The following is a 14,817-nucleotide window of genomic DNA, read 5'->3' on the forward strand; positions in this document are numbered from 1 at the left end:
CCCACCTACCTACCCCATACACAGCCTTCCCACCTACCTACTCCATACACAGCCATCCCACCTACCTATCCCATACACAGCCTTCCCACCTACCTACCCCATACACAGCCTACCCACCTACCTACCCCATACACATCCTTCCCACCTCTCCTCTTCTGCTGCCTCTCTTTGTATTTTTTTACGATGGCTTCCATTTCACCTTAGAATCAAATTCATCTCCTGCGCTTTGCCTTCAAATCCCTCCACAGTTCTTGTCCCACTTATCTTTCTGCCCTGGTAGAAAAATACCCCCCTAGCCGCTCCTCCAATGACCTACCAATGACTTCCTCACTCATAACCTTATCACACGCATTGCTCCAAGACTTTTCTAGAGCTGCCCCGACTCTCTGGAATGGTCTTCCTTGTCCTATTCGGCTTGCTTTTACTTTCTGCTCATTTATTAGAGACCTCAAAACCCAACACTTCAACCTCACCTACCCGTCTTCTTCTGTCTCCTAAACCTTTACTACTTCCCACCATTCCATATCCATATATTATTATTGTTTCCTTCTTCTTTCAGTGATGTTCATATAGATTGCATTATTGTATGTTAGGTTTTATATATATTTGTACCTGCTGGTTCCTCCAAAAAATAAAAAAAAGAAAACAATAAAGTCAATAAATATTATGGACTACAATGAAAGTGAACTGACAAAATAAAATATTGTAAGCAGGCAGGGTGTTTATTGCAGAATGGACACGTGATGTCCTTGTATTATTGGCATATGTTCCACCGTATTATGTTTTACTAAACAATTTTAGGATGAGAGTCTTATTTTAGTAAAATTACTTTCGCAGCTGGTTATTGTACGTTTCTGTACCAATGAAGAATTTTGTCTTTTTATTTCAGCCTGGTGACATTTTATGGCAGCAACACATCCAGCAAACTTCTGCTTTTAATTTCATCAATCAATCGAGGGTTACCAGGGGTCACTGCAATGGCTGATTGATAATATCATTGGGGATACTCTACACCAGTGCTTTTTTAACATGGGGGAATCCTTAAAATAACTTTCAGATCTTAGGGAACCCCTTCTATAATTATTATATCCACAGATCACATAATATTAGTGTGGTGGTCAGTGGGAAGAATTCCTCTTACATTGCTGGCCATTGGGAAGAATGTCACCCTTACAGATAGCCAAAAAGATCATTGGGGTCACTTTTACTGACTTGAGAGGTGCAAATTGCTCATTGCTCCAGGAACCCCCAGCAACTTTTGGAGGAACCCTAGGTTCCAAATGAAAAGCCTGCGTCCATACTATTCCCATAGTGCAGGGGATCTATTGGGCAAACATAACTGGAAGTTGTGTAATCGTGATTAATGGACAATGTGCTTGGTGCTGAATGTACCGGTACTTCTGCAGATATACTAAACTACATTTTTAAGGGTATTTTATTAAAGAATGTTACCAGTGTTATGGTTTTTTACATTTTTGTATTTATGGGAATGGTTAAGGGGCAGCACCCAGTCCCCTCGGTAGTTCCCTTATGGAGCCCATGTGTGGAGAAGCCGCTCTTTCCTTCAACATTCAGACCCCAAATCCTGAGTCAAGGTCTGGTGCTTGGTATAGTTAAAGAAATGGGGTCCCCACCCTCGCACCCTCCCCTCTATCCCCATCCAACCAGAAAGGATGCCAGAATAATGTTATTTAAAGGACTTTTTTTAATGTTGCCTTTGAAGATGCATGAAAAACCTTTTTTGTAAAATATATTCAACAAGATAACATGTAGAGAATCAAATAGGATCAGAAAGAATAAAACTAAGGAGTAAGGAACAGTCATATCCTACATTTGAACTTATAAAATAAAATCTTACACAATGCCCAGGATGAGCACAGCCACAAAAGACATAGAAAGATTTTACTGCAATACAAAGACTTTCACACTGCAGAACTTTCAAGGGAAATGTACAAAAAATATTTCAATAACTTGAAGGAAGACGGGTGAAACCAACGAGCTGTCCAATTTTTTTCTGCAGAAGTACAAAGAAGCAGGCAACACTAAAGACAAAAAACGTAGTGGTCGGCCAAGAAACCTTTAGTACGGCTGAAGAAAGACTCATCATACTGATTTCCTTTTATAACAAGACGTTCTGTGGCACCACCAGCCCAGACAGATCTACAATGGTCTGCTTGGAAAATCTGTGGCTGCAAAGTCATACGTCCTACAGAGTGAGGCATCGATGCAAGGAAACCAAATTACTGATGTGCAGAGAATTTGCAATAAGTGCTTTGGTGCAAATGTAAAATATTTGGCTGTAAATGGAGTTTGCCAAAAAGCTGCAGAAGGATAAGTGTTTGCAATCAACAGTGAAGCATGGTGGAGGATCAGTGAAGGTTTGAGGCTGCACTTCTGGAATTGGGTATTTGGCCAGAATGATTGGTCTCCTTATTTTCCAAAGGTAACAGTGACTACCTATCCATATTACAATACCATCAGGGAGGCATCTGATTGGTCTCATTCAGGATAATGACCCCAAACATGCAGCCACAAGTCAACGACTATCTTTAGCAAGAAGAACAAGGAATTGCCCCACAGACCTGAGGATGAAGAGACACCATGGACAGATAAAAGGAGAAGTTGGTTCCTATAGACGTTTGGAACAGTTTACCTTCTGGGTTCCTCATCTGCACTGCGCTTGGGAGAAGTGCTGCTGTTTAAAGAACAAAGGGACAAATATTCATTGGCTGCAGGTTTTTGTCGGTTGGTATTAGTGCCTAAAGTGGAACTATCACCACAATTTTTACTTTATATAAAAAGGTAGATAAGACAAAACATAAAAATGTTTTTTTTTTCTTTTTTTAAAAATGCTTTAAAAAAAAAAGAGTCTCATCTTCTGCCATGGCGGAGCCCATTGCCACCTACATCACATATCCTAGGGGGCTTCAGGCTGCTCTGTGCATACCTGAGGAAAGGGACCTTTCAGTCATTAAAAAAAGAAAAAGAACAAATGCAGCAGTAAAGGTTTAAACTAAATTGAAAATAAAAAAAAAAATGATCTCTTTATTTCTGCAGATACCTCTGGAGCTGTCTTCCATATGGTCCTGCGTCATCCTGGTTTTTGCTTTATCCCGATGCGGAGTAAGCGCCGGGTGCCGCCATTTCCTTCCTGTGTCTTCTGGAAAGTTCCAATTGCATGCTAGAGATCGCTACTTTATTTATTTATTTTTTACAAATACAGCAGCATACAGCATCCGATCTCTTGCATGCACATTGCGTGATTGGGTGGTATAGGCAGAAGACTCAAGAAGAAGGCAGAAAATGGCAGCACCCGGAGCTTCCTCCATGCCGAGATGAAGCAAGAAAACCAGGATGACGTGGGACCATATAGAAGACAGCTCTGGAGGGAGTAAGGGTGTCATTTTTTAATTTTCACTTTAGTTTCGCTTGAAACCTTTACTGCTGCATTTGTTCATGTTAAAAGAGCTGTACTAAAAATAAAAAAACCCTACTTACCTTTGAATCTGGAATTCTCCATCGCTTTGGTCTGGATGAAGCGGCAGGTGCCACCATCCCTTTCCTTTTTCTTTATTCTTTTGGCTAGATCACCTGATCTTGAGCTGCACAGGCGTGGGATCAGGTGATGTAGCCGACTCTATCACTGCACATGCGTGAAATCCGTACCTTCTTTTTCAGTGCCTGATAAGCCCCTTCTGCACATCCGGCATGCACAGAAGGAGCAGCCTGAAGCCTCCTTGGATTTGTGACGTAGGTATCCCAAGAGACTCTGCACTCCCATTCAGTCTGAAAAATGGAGCCATCTTTATTTAGGCATCACCAGGGTCACATCTCTTTCCTGCACTGAGATGCCAGAAGACAACTTTTCTATATATTGTAAAATAGTCGTGCCTTCAAACCCATTTTTCTTCCTCCCCCTCCTTTGCAGAATTATTTTCTGTTATCCTGCAGTATTTGCTCTGCAGCAGAAGATTAAAAATATTATACAATCTCCCTTTAAAGGCAAACATTGGAATATTTTAACTGAGCAAATATTTATTTATCACTATAAAGGAAATCATTTTTTCTGTACAATATTGTAACATATATTATGTATTTAGCGCTGCAGATTCCTCACTGCATTTCTCTGCATTTGCACAGCCTAATTGTCTAACAACTACTGTAATTAAATGTAAGCCACATACACAAGTCATTGCACCTGATTTAATAAAGCTTCCCAAGAATGGAGAAAATAGACTATCATGGGAGAACCTGGGTCATCCAGCTAACCTGGTATAGATTTCTTAAAATGAATTGCTATTGGTTGGCAAATGCTAGATCAGCAGGTTTGCTTTATCAAATCAGGTTCATTATTTTTTTAGAAGGACTGAGAGAAGGAAACAAGAATACATCATTGAATTGCACTGTGAAGCAGGAAGCTGAGCCTGCATATGTAACAAGCAAATACTAATCCCCCTTCATTATCTATATAATCATAAATGATTAACATGGCTTTTACATCATTAATGCACAATCACACTGAGGAAATTAAAAAAGAATATTGTTTCCCTTTAAATACTTCCAACAACAAAGTATCACTTTGCAGGGTCAATTAATTACAAGAACATAAAAATAACATTTCTGCGGAAGGAGAGTATTCATTAAACTCAATATCAGTTCAACAGCCGGGTCCGACCAGCCGGTGAAAATGTCATTGGCGTTCCAGATCGGAATTGGCGCGTTCGTCTGGTGTTTATTAAATTAGGACCATTACACCCCGCAGCGCCTGTTTAAACTCTCTCAGCCGTGCAGTCGGCGGATCTCTTCCCAGACAAGCCGGCCTCTCCCAGAAGGCTTTGGTGTAAGAAATTTCGCTAATTACCCTCATCAAAGACTCATTATAGAAAGAAGCTTTCTTACACAACTCCTATGGGCACCTGCTTCCTACAGTTCTATCTACACAATGGCAGCGGCTAACAGGCGACGCCAAACAAAAGAAGCGAATTACCATTATTTGCTGCCAGCGAACTGCGTATTGTAACGGCAACATCACCCTCCGCAGATGTCTGCCGCAATACAACGCGCAAATAAAAGGCTTAGTAATTACAGGCAGCAAGACATCAAATGCAGATCATTTATTTTAGATTGTAAGCTCTTTGGCACAGGTTTACAGTCCAACTGTAGGGTTTGCAATGATTATTATTACTACACAGTATTTATATAGCGCCAACATATTAGGCAACGCTGTACAAAGTCCATAATCATGTCACTAGCTGTGCCTCAGGAGCTCACAATCTAATGCCCCTAGCTCAGTATATGTCTCTATTACAGTGAATTAGGGGGAAGCCAAATAATTTAAATGCATGTTTTTGGAATGTGGGAAGAAACTGGATTACCCGGAGGAAACCCACACAAATACGGGGAGAACCTGCAAACTCCATGCAGATAGTGTCCTGGCTGAGATTTGAACCTGGGACCGGGGAGTGCTAACCACTGAGCCACCATGCTGCCCATACGGTTCATAATTCCTACTTTCCTCAAGCGATTAGAATAATGAAATATCATTTCAGATTTTCTGCTGCAGTTCTCTCTCGCCTGATTAAATGCGGGAGCTGCGCTGCTGTCTGCTTTTTCATATTATATCCTAATAAGTGTTGTGATAGCGGCAGCTCCCCTATGACAGGTTACCTTTGAAGGAAGCCGCTGGTGCCGACCTCTCCTTCTGAAATCTGTAATTGCCTGACTGTCATGCTGATCCGAAGTCTTCATTACTTGTTAGAGACAAGCATGCAGATCAGGAGTTACGGCCTCTGTGTGCTTGTTTTGTGTCTTAAAATTGGGTGAATTTTTAAAGCAGTTTAACATTCACAGGGTGGGAAACAATGGCTGTCATTGAAACACATGCACCTGGAAGACTCGTTTGCATTATAAGCAGATTTGCTGCATTCTATATACAGTATAGGAGCTCAGGGGGAAATTCAGAAACAGCCAGGCAATACCACCGGCAGCTACCTGCAGATGGCACAACTTGTACCCGGGTGGCACTCTAGCATCTGTACAGGGTACAGCCGTCCCATGACATTGCCAAGCAATGCGTCCTGCCAGATGATTGAACAACCGCCAGCTAACGACGCTGATGTTCCCTATGGGGAGGACGCTGCAGGATACCTCCTCCTCCATAGATCAGCCTGTCTGTACAGTACTCGTTCATTTCTACTGTCGCTGAAAATTATTAATAAGAATGCCAACAGTGGAGAGAAATCGTCAGAGCGGTTTGTAGTCAGGAGCCTTGGACATGGACAGTGCCATGCAAATAATGGGCCTAATTTATTACAGGAGAAGATAGATTACTATGGGAGAACCTGGGAGATCCAGCAAGCCTGGGAAAAATCATTGGATATTGTTATTGTTATGTTTTCAATCCTGGACCAGATCTATCCCAGGTTTGCTTGGTTTCTCCCATAAAAGTGTATATTCTCCAATAGCAGAGAGATTTAACAAAAATCAGGCCAATATATTCAAAATGACCACAAGTGGAGGGAATTTGTTACAGGGTAACCTTAAAGGGTCCAGGGAATGATTGTGTGCTGGGATTGTCCATTGTATTAAGTCCATTCACATTCACCGTCTAACACATGAAAGCTCATGAAAAAACATGCATTCACCTTTTTTGGTGGTCCACTGTGCTTTGCATTGTATTCGTCTGCCAATAAGAAATAATGGCAATGCACACAAGCACAGTATGCACGTGTACGTTCCACCAATGCATGGATCTAAGGATACCTAAATCCAAAAATAAGAAATGTAATATATTGCAGCCCAGTCCTTTGGATTTGGAAGCTGCATTCATTTTCATTTTTAAGACCAGGAACATTTTCAGCAAGTACAGGACATACCTATTGAAAACCTAATGCAGGCACCTCATCTAAGGACTGCTAGGCTGCTCTTATTTTCTGTTGGGGATTACATTGGCATTGATCCAGACATTGATAACCTCAGATAAAACATGACATCTTATCTAGTCAGTGATCTTCTATGTGTGCAAGTATATTGTTATAGCAGTGATGAGTTCCTGGTAACTAATTAACCGCTGATTTGAATAACTTATGATTGTGCAAATGATACAACATGAGTGACATAGGAAATAGGAAAATTAGGTTCTGGTTCATCAAGTTTCATCTTTTATTTTCTGCATCTGATTGGCCGTTTAATTCAATGCAACATAGCACTATAACCTATATAATCCAAATGTAATATTGTTGATAAATCTGTTACAATGTTGTGATAATCAATGAAAGGGGACAGCAGTATTATAATAGAGCGATCTACAATAAAAACTCACACAGAGCTTCCTAATGGGCCCAAAAATGGACATTAGGGACCTGATATGGGTGAGGGGGCTTGTATGTTCCCCTGGGGTCTGCTGAAGTCTTCTCTCTATAACATGCCGAGCGCCTGACTAAACCCTTCCTTGTGTGGATTTATTTCATGGAGCAAAGACTGGCCTTCTATTACTGTTCCATGCCAAGAAAAAGGAACGATTGGTCACAAAGCACTGATATCCACTAGGTGGGCAGAGCCACAATCACTGAACTACATCTTCCAACCTTTAGTATTCCTTCATTCCTCCAATGACCTACTAATGACTTCCTCACTCATAACCTCATCACACACACGGCTCCAAGACTTTTCTAGAGCTGCCCCGACTCTCTGGAATGGTCTTCCTCGTCCTATTCGAGTTGCTCTTTCCTTCTGCTCATTTAAAAGAGCCCTCAAACCCAACGCTTCAACCTCACCTACCCGTCTTCTTCTGTCTCCTAAACCCTCACTACTTCCCACCATTCCATATCCCCCTCCTATTGTGTGATACTTCCCCCACCTCCTAGATTGTAAGCTCTTCGGGGCAGGGTCCTCTCCTCCTCCTGTGTCACTGTCTGTATCTGTCTGTCATTTGCAACCCCTATTTAATGTACAGCACTGCGTAATAGTTCCCATTATTGCTACCCTCCCATCCTCCGGTAATTACACTTTTCCAGCTACGAACTTACAGCCTCTATACGTCATACCTGTCTAGCCTCCAGAATTGTTACCCGTTCAGCCCCTAGAAGTATATACTTCCAGTTTCTAGAATTGCCATGCCAGTCTCCAATATTTCATCCTTTTCGGTCTCTAGCATTCCCACCCTTCCAAGTTTCTCATATTCCATTCTAGCCTTCATTATTCATGTCAAACCCCTAGTATTACTACCCTTCCAGTCTCTATTATTGTTACTCTCTCAGACTTTGTTATTCATACGCTCACAACCTCTAGTAATCACACCCTTCCAGTTTCTTGTATTCCTTCCTTCCCAGCCTCTAATATTCAGAATTTCCAGCTTCTTGTATTCTTACACAGCCCACAGCCTCAAGTATTCATACAAATCTAGGTTCAGGTATTTAAATCCTCCCAGCCTCTAGCATTCCTACCCACCCAGCCCCTAGCATTCCTACCCTCCCAACCTCTAGCATTCCTAACCTCCCAGCCTCTAGCATTCCTACCCTCTCAGCCTCTAGCATTCTTAACCTCCAAGCCTCTAGCATATCTACTACCCTCCCAGCCTCTAGCATTCCTATCCTCTCAGCCTCTAGCATTCCTACCCTCCCAGCCTCTAGCATTCATTGCCTTCAAATGCCTAGCATTATAACTTCATGGCTTCTAAAATTCTTATCCCTACAGATTCTACTAACCCTGCCCTTTAAAAAGCTAGATTTTTCATCTCCAGCATTTCTACCTTTTCACACCGCAGTATTGATACATTCCCAGCCTTAAGAACTTGTGCTCTGCCAGCCTCCAGCATTCCTACCTTTCCAGCTTCCTCCAGCCTTTTCTGCACTCCAAAACTTCGTAGTTTCAACCCTGCAAGCATTACTTTCTTTCCAGCTTCTAACATTTCTTACCTTCCAGTCCCTTTCATTCCCACCCTTCCAGTCTCTAGTATTTCTATACTCCTAGTTATTAGCATTACTATCCACCCAGCCTTCAGTATTTCTATCCTCCCAGCCTCTGGTTCCTTATCCTTCCATACACCAGCCTTCCTAACCACTCAGTTTATATTGTTCCATCTCTCTTAGTCTCCAGTAATCCTACCCTTCTATTGGTTAATAATATTTTCCTACCCTTCCAGCCTCTACTATCCATTCCATCCCACTCTGTAATATTGCTGCCTTTCCTGCAATGCTCCCTGCAGCAGCTATAGAAGAAAAATCTTTTTAATGCTCTCTGCGTGCAACGTTTGTAATAGAAAATCCACACAATTACATTTTAGATTTCCATTTTCACAAAAGATACCCAGTTTGTGCCTTGATGAGCATGCAGGCATGGCAGTCAGATGCCATTGTAAATCAATATTTGAGGAGACAACTTAAGTTTTAAGATTGATGTGAAAATTCCTAAATTATACCAAAGTGATGACAACGAGCCGAATAAATGAATGAGAAGCCGGAGATCATCGAAAGTCACATCACTCATACAGGTCATTGAATCCATAGATCAACTCAGAGACACAGAGGCAGGGACTGGGTTATCACCGATCACATGATCATCCTCCATATCATTGTCATTGCAATCATTTGGCTAAAGCAGTTGGACAAAGTAAGCAGCAACATTTGCAAAATCCAGCAATCATCCTCTGAGTGTGCCGCCAGTTCCTCTTTTCTTTTGATTGTGATGTGATTGTGATGTGATTGTGATTGTTATGATGTTGTAACAAATAGCACATACAGGTAACCAAAGGGCTATCAAACCTCACACCTCATTCATATATATACATATTTATACAGGTAGTCCCCGAGTTAAGCACATCTGACATACGAACGAGTCCTAGATAGGAAAAGGGCTTCCCTGCTCGCTGGTGTGCAGGACGAAGGCATGATGAAGGGAGAGGGCGCTTCGCATGACATGCAGAAGAAATCTTTTGCTAAACACAGCTGAGACTGAGTTTTTTGTGCAACATCCTATAACTGTTTAATGACCAAGACGAACTCTGCGGCTGTATCTCCAGCACAGCTTGCTCCAGAAGTTAATGAATGTCTAGGCTCCATAAAGTTTTTTTTTTTGCTTTGTTTGTGATTAGCTCATAGTGAGGATTTTATACAGTAACTGACACCATACTGCCTAATAATATGATGAGACAAACATCTGTACTAATTGCATTTATTAAAATAGTGTACCTGTTCCAACTTACATACAAATTCAACTTAAGAACAAACCTACAGTCCCTATCTCGTATGTAACTCAGGGACTACCTGTAGAGAGAAAGAGAGAGAGAGAGAGAGAGAGAGAGAGAGAGAGAGGGAAGGGAGGAAAAGAGGGACCGAGACTGAGAGAGAAGAGAGAAGGGGATAGAGGGAGGGAGATTGAGAGGGGGGCTCGTAAACAGAAAGAGAAAAGAGAGAGAGAGGTTTGGAGAGAGAAAAGAATGAAAAGAAAGAGAGTGAAAGAGAGAAGAGAGTGAGAGAGAAAGTGAGAGGGAGAAGAGAGGGAGAGATGCAGACATATACACCTATACAGAGAGACATATTCACATACATATTATGAATTCTGTATATATATATTGCATAGAAATCTGTCCAACAGGCATAACAGGCAGCTGCATGGGGGAGAAAGGTGATTTGGGGGGCTCTCATTGATCACACTCCTTTAAATTATTTTTTTCTAAACCACAGTATAGGTCAGGAGAGGATATTGTATTATTATATACTGAAATGATTATGTGTATTATAAGTGTTCAGTTAGTTTCTTGGGGATTACTTGCCCCATTTTTATCAAAGTAGATTGCAGCACTGACTTGGTTGAAAGCACTAAGCATAAAAAATCAATAGTGGTAACATAAATAAGCATACAAATAAATAATAACAAACAATGACACAAATATTTTTTATATATGGATTGCTTTAAAACATAATATATATAAAAAATCCTGGAGCTGAATACAATAAAATATATTACTAACTTTAAATATATAATATTATAATTATTTTTATATTCATGGATTGATTACAACACACAGCTCAATACCATGATATATATATATATATATAATCCTGGAGTTGAATACAATAAAATATATTACTGACTTTAAAGAGAATTATTGCCAATATATATATAGAATATTATTAATATTTTTTCATCCAATGATTGATTACAACACACACAGCTCAATACCATGATATATATATATATATATATATATATATATATAATTATGGAGTTGAATACAATAAAATATATTACTGACTTTAAAGTGAATTATTACCAATATATAAATATATAGAATATTATTAATATTTTTTCATCCATTAATTGATTATAATACACACAGCTTAATACCATGAGATATAATACCCTCTGCAGCCAGATGCAATCCTTTCCCTATATTATATTGCACATTTGCCAATGTCACACACCAATGTGACCGCACAGCCCACCAAAAAACAAATCAAACTTTTCACTTACTGGTGGTGTTGTACTTGATGCCATTGAAGGAATCCGGGCAGGGTCTCTCCACCAGTTCCCCGGCAATACTGCGTGGCCAGCAGGTGCCAATCTGGTCGATGGTGGCACTGCAGTGGGGACCTTTACAAAAAAGGAGAGAAAATAAATGAAATGACAAAGAAGAAGAATCTTCAGGAGTTCCTGATACTTCCTAAAGCTGCCTACCATCAAAGGGCAGGAAGGAATGATTGATGGTGAGGAAGGAGTCCTGATAGGCATCCAAGAGGCTGCAGTTGGCATCAAATTCATCTATGAAAATCTCAAAGATAGTGCTGTCCATCATGGTGAAGCTGCCAGCAGGGTGCCTGAGCTGGTGCTGATGTTGGGATGTGGAGGATTCGATGCTGAGACTGACAGCTGGGAGTTTCATGTGCTCCCAGGGTATAAGACTCAGCAGAGCAGCCAATCACAGAGGGTGAAGGGGCTGATTCTTGGAGGTGCCTGCGCTGGGCTCATTGATGTCAGCATGTGCAGAGCTCTACCAAAGCTGCACTACGCCCAGCATCAATACCCCCATCCTCCTCTTCATATTCTCAGCCTCCTTCTGCCCCCTCTCTCTCCCACTTCTATACTTTGCCCCCTCCTTCTCTTTGCAGTTGTCCAGAACAACAAAAAAAGAACGCATGCTAATTGATTTTTCTTTTTCAGTCCACAAAAGAAAACAAATGTCTGCACATATCATACCATAGACAATAAATAAAAAACTGTGAGCCGCGCACAGAACAGATTTATTATTATTAATAATAAACAGTATTTATATAGCGCCAACATATTACACAGCGCTGTACAATAAATAGGGGTTGCAGATGCTGGACAGATACAGACAGTGACACAGGAGGAGGAGAGGACCCTGCCCTGAAGAGTTTACAATCTTTACAGATTATTTATTATCTGATGAAATGCATACATGGGGGGGATTTATAGCTGATGATGTGGTTGTATTTCTGTCTATCCAGCCCTGAGATTTACACAGCTTTGATACAGAGTTTGGTCTGGCGAGGGAAAGAGCTGATCTTTTCTGCTGCAGTTTTACTTACAGGTCTGTGAATGGACAGTGAAAGTAAAAGCAGCACGATGAGCAAATTTCTCTGCATGGTTCCTTGTACCAAGACAGAGAAAAGCTTGAATCCTGGGCATACATTGTGTAATTTATTTTATTGCTTTCCCTTTCTTTACTTTTCTATTTCCATTACTTTCCCTTAACTCCCCATTCCGTTTCTTTCCTCTTCCCTTTCCCCTTTCCTTCCTATTTCCTTCTCTTTTCCCTTTTCCTTTTCCTTACCTTGACCTTTGCTTCCCTTCCCTTCTCTTCTCCTTCCTTTTTCCTTTCCTTTCTGTTCCCTTTCCCTTTGCTTCCCTTCTTCTTCCATTTTCTTTTATATTCCCTTTCCCTTCCCTTCCCTTCCTTTTCCTTTTCCTTCCCCTTTCCCCTTCTGCCCTCTCTCTTCCCATTTTCTTTCCCTTTTCTTCCCTTTCTTTTACCTTATTTTCCCTTTGCTTCCTTTTATAAACAGCTTTTTTTTATTTTTTGACGGTCTCAGTATTGCTGCCCCCAAAGTCCCCAGATCTTATAGAAGAAGGGGGTTGCTCTTGGGCGGAGCCATGCATATAATATAAGGCTTTGATAGGTGTTGGTCTAGAGGAGGGGGTGGTCCCTTGCAGGCTGGATGAAGACCAAGGTAACGCCCACATGGGATGCTGACCAGTTTATTTAAGGGGCGGAGCACAGGACAGGATGAGGAGGGAGGGGCTAGATGATCCTAGACCTCCTCCAAGGAGCTCCATCTGTGTTGCAGTTTTTATTATAATTTGTAAGAAGCTTCCAGTTTGCAGGGAATTCAGAGGAAGCAATTTCAGACCTGGACAGGAGCCGTTACAACTGTGCAAGACTGAAGGGAAGGCTGGAGGGCAGATTTAATGAAGAAGAGACCAGGGGGCAAATATAAGGAAGGGGAGGCTGAGGGCAAAATAATTATAGGGAGGCTGGAGGGCAGAATAAAGAAGGGAAGGCTAGAGGGCAGATTTACAACTTCCTAGGTATTCTGCACCCCTCTAATGACCCCATTTAACAATAAAATGTGATGTGACTGTGGCCCAGTTTCTCTCTCTTTGCTGCATGCCAGGAGACTCTACTCATCGGTTCCCTTGCAAGATTTTTTACATTCGATTCTCATACTTCTGACTTCTGAGCAGAAAAATTCTTCAAAGCCGACCCATCTGACAGGCGAAATCACCTTCAGCACTGACTAATTAGAGGCTGAGCCCCCGATGGCCTCCACCGTCCTCATCTGAACCACTTCATGTAGGAGATGGGCAGAGGTGGAAAACCAAAACAATTTTATATTTTTTAAAGCTCCACAACCAGGGGACGGCCATTCCCAGCCAGGGTTTCTCTGGAGGTCACAGGGGGTGCATTGATGGCGCCTGCCAAATACCAGAGCCAGCTGCCAGCACCATGGATCTACTCCAAGAGGAGTCAATTTCCTAGCAGCCCCTTCCTTCTTTGCATTTCTAATCACTCTCTGTGCTGGCCCAGCTCCTCAGCCCCTCCCCTTTTCTGTAACTGTCAATGGAAGAACAATGGTGTGGGGTGTCATGCTGTCTTCCTGGACCGACATCCAAGATGGCAGTGGTTTTGGCAGGATTTTGTAGGTACAGCATACATAAAATGGTAAATGCCCACACAGTCCTATGGGAAGGTTTGTGTTATAGTCTGGTGACAGGTCCTCTTTAAATATTACGCTACTTAACTAACCCCTGTCTGCACACACAGGTACCTCTTAGTACAGCTGGGTATGGAGATCATGTGACTCCCTCCTCTCCTGCCCCAGTGACAGCGCTGTGGCTTAGTGATTGTTCCCGCCCTGTGCTATGGGGGGAAGGACAGGGAAGTCCCCAGCCATCTAAGCTCCAGGGGACAATTTTGGACTTACCAGGGGTAATCTAATTGGTTCCTTGTGGCAAAGGAAAGGTGCAGATGTAGGTGGAGCTGACCACTAGGTCAATATAACAGTTGCAGCTAGGGCTAGGTAAGTGGCTTTTATAGAGGTAGGTCAGTACCAGGACCCTCCATTTTTTTCTCATGACAGGTACACTTTAAATACCTCCCATAGAGCATTAATGAGGGTAAACAAGGATGACGCACTCCCGGGATTTATAAATCAAATCTTTCTGGTATTTCACCGATTTAGGCAATTCGCAGAGACCAGAAAAATGTCTTTCTGAAAATATGAGAAAACCACAATATTTACGCAGACACTTTAAAGCAAATTGAAGCTCCTCAGGAAACATAAATTACCGACTGCT

The 14,817-nt window shown here is 41.7% G+C and overlaps 1 protein-coding gene across 1 annotated transcript in view; it reads right to left on the bottom strand.

The window, feature by feature from the left end:
* Positions 1–12,054, bottom strand: part of CRHR2 (corticotropin releasing hormone receptor 2) — a 79,800-nt gene extending 67,746 nt beyond the window's left edge. Inside the window, exons 1-2 of the mRNA XM_072412977.1 lie at positions 11,677–12,054; positions 11,473–11,592 (exon numbers count right to left, since the gene is read on the bottom strand). Of these exons, the coding sequence (XP_072269078.1) occupies positions 11,473–11,592; positions 11,677–11,881 (325 nt within the window). The 5' untranslated portion in view covers positions 11,882–12,054. The remainder of the gene's footprint in view (positions 1–11,472; positions 11,593–11,676) is intronic.
* Positions 12,055–14,817: the final 2,763 nt, after the last annotated feature.

This window comes from Pyxicephalus adspersus, chromosome 5 (assembly GCF_032062135.1).
Source record: "Pyxicephalus adspersus chromosome 5, UCB_Pads_2.0, whole genome shotgun sequence".
Classification (NCBI taxonomy): domain Eukaryota; kingdom Metazoa; phylum Chordata; class Amphibia; order Anura; family Pyxicephalidae; genus Pyxicephalus; species Pyxicephalus adspersus.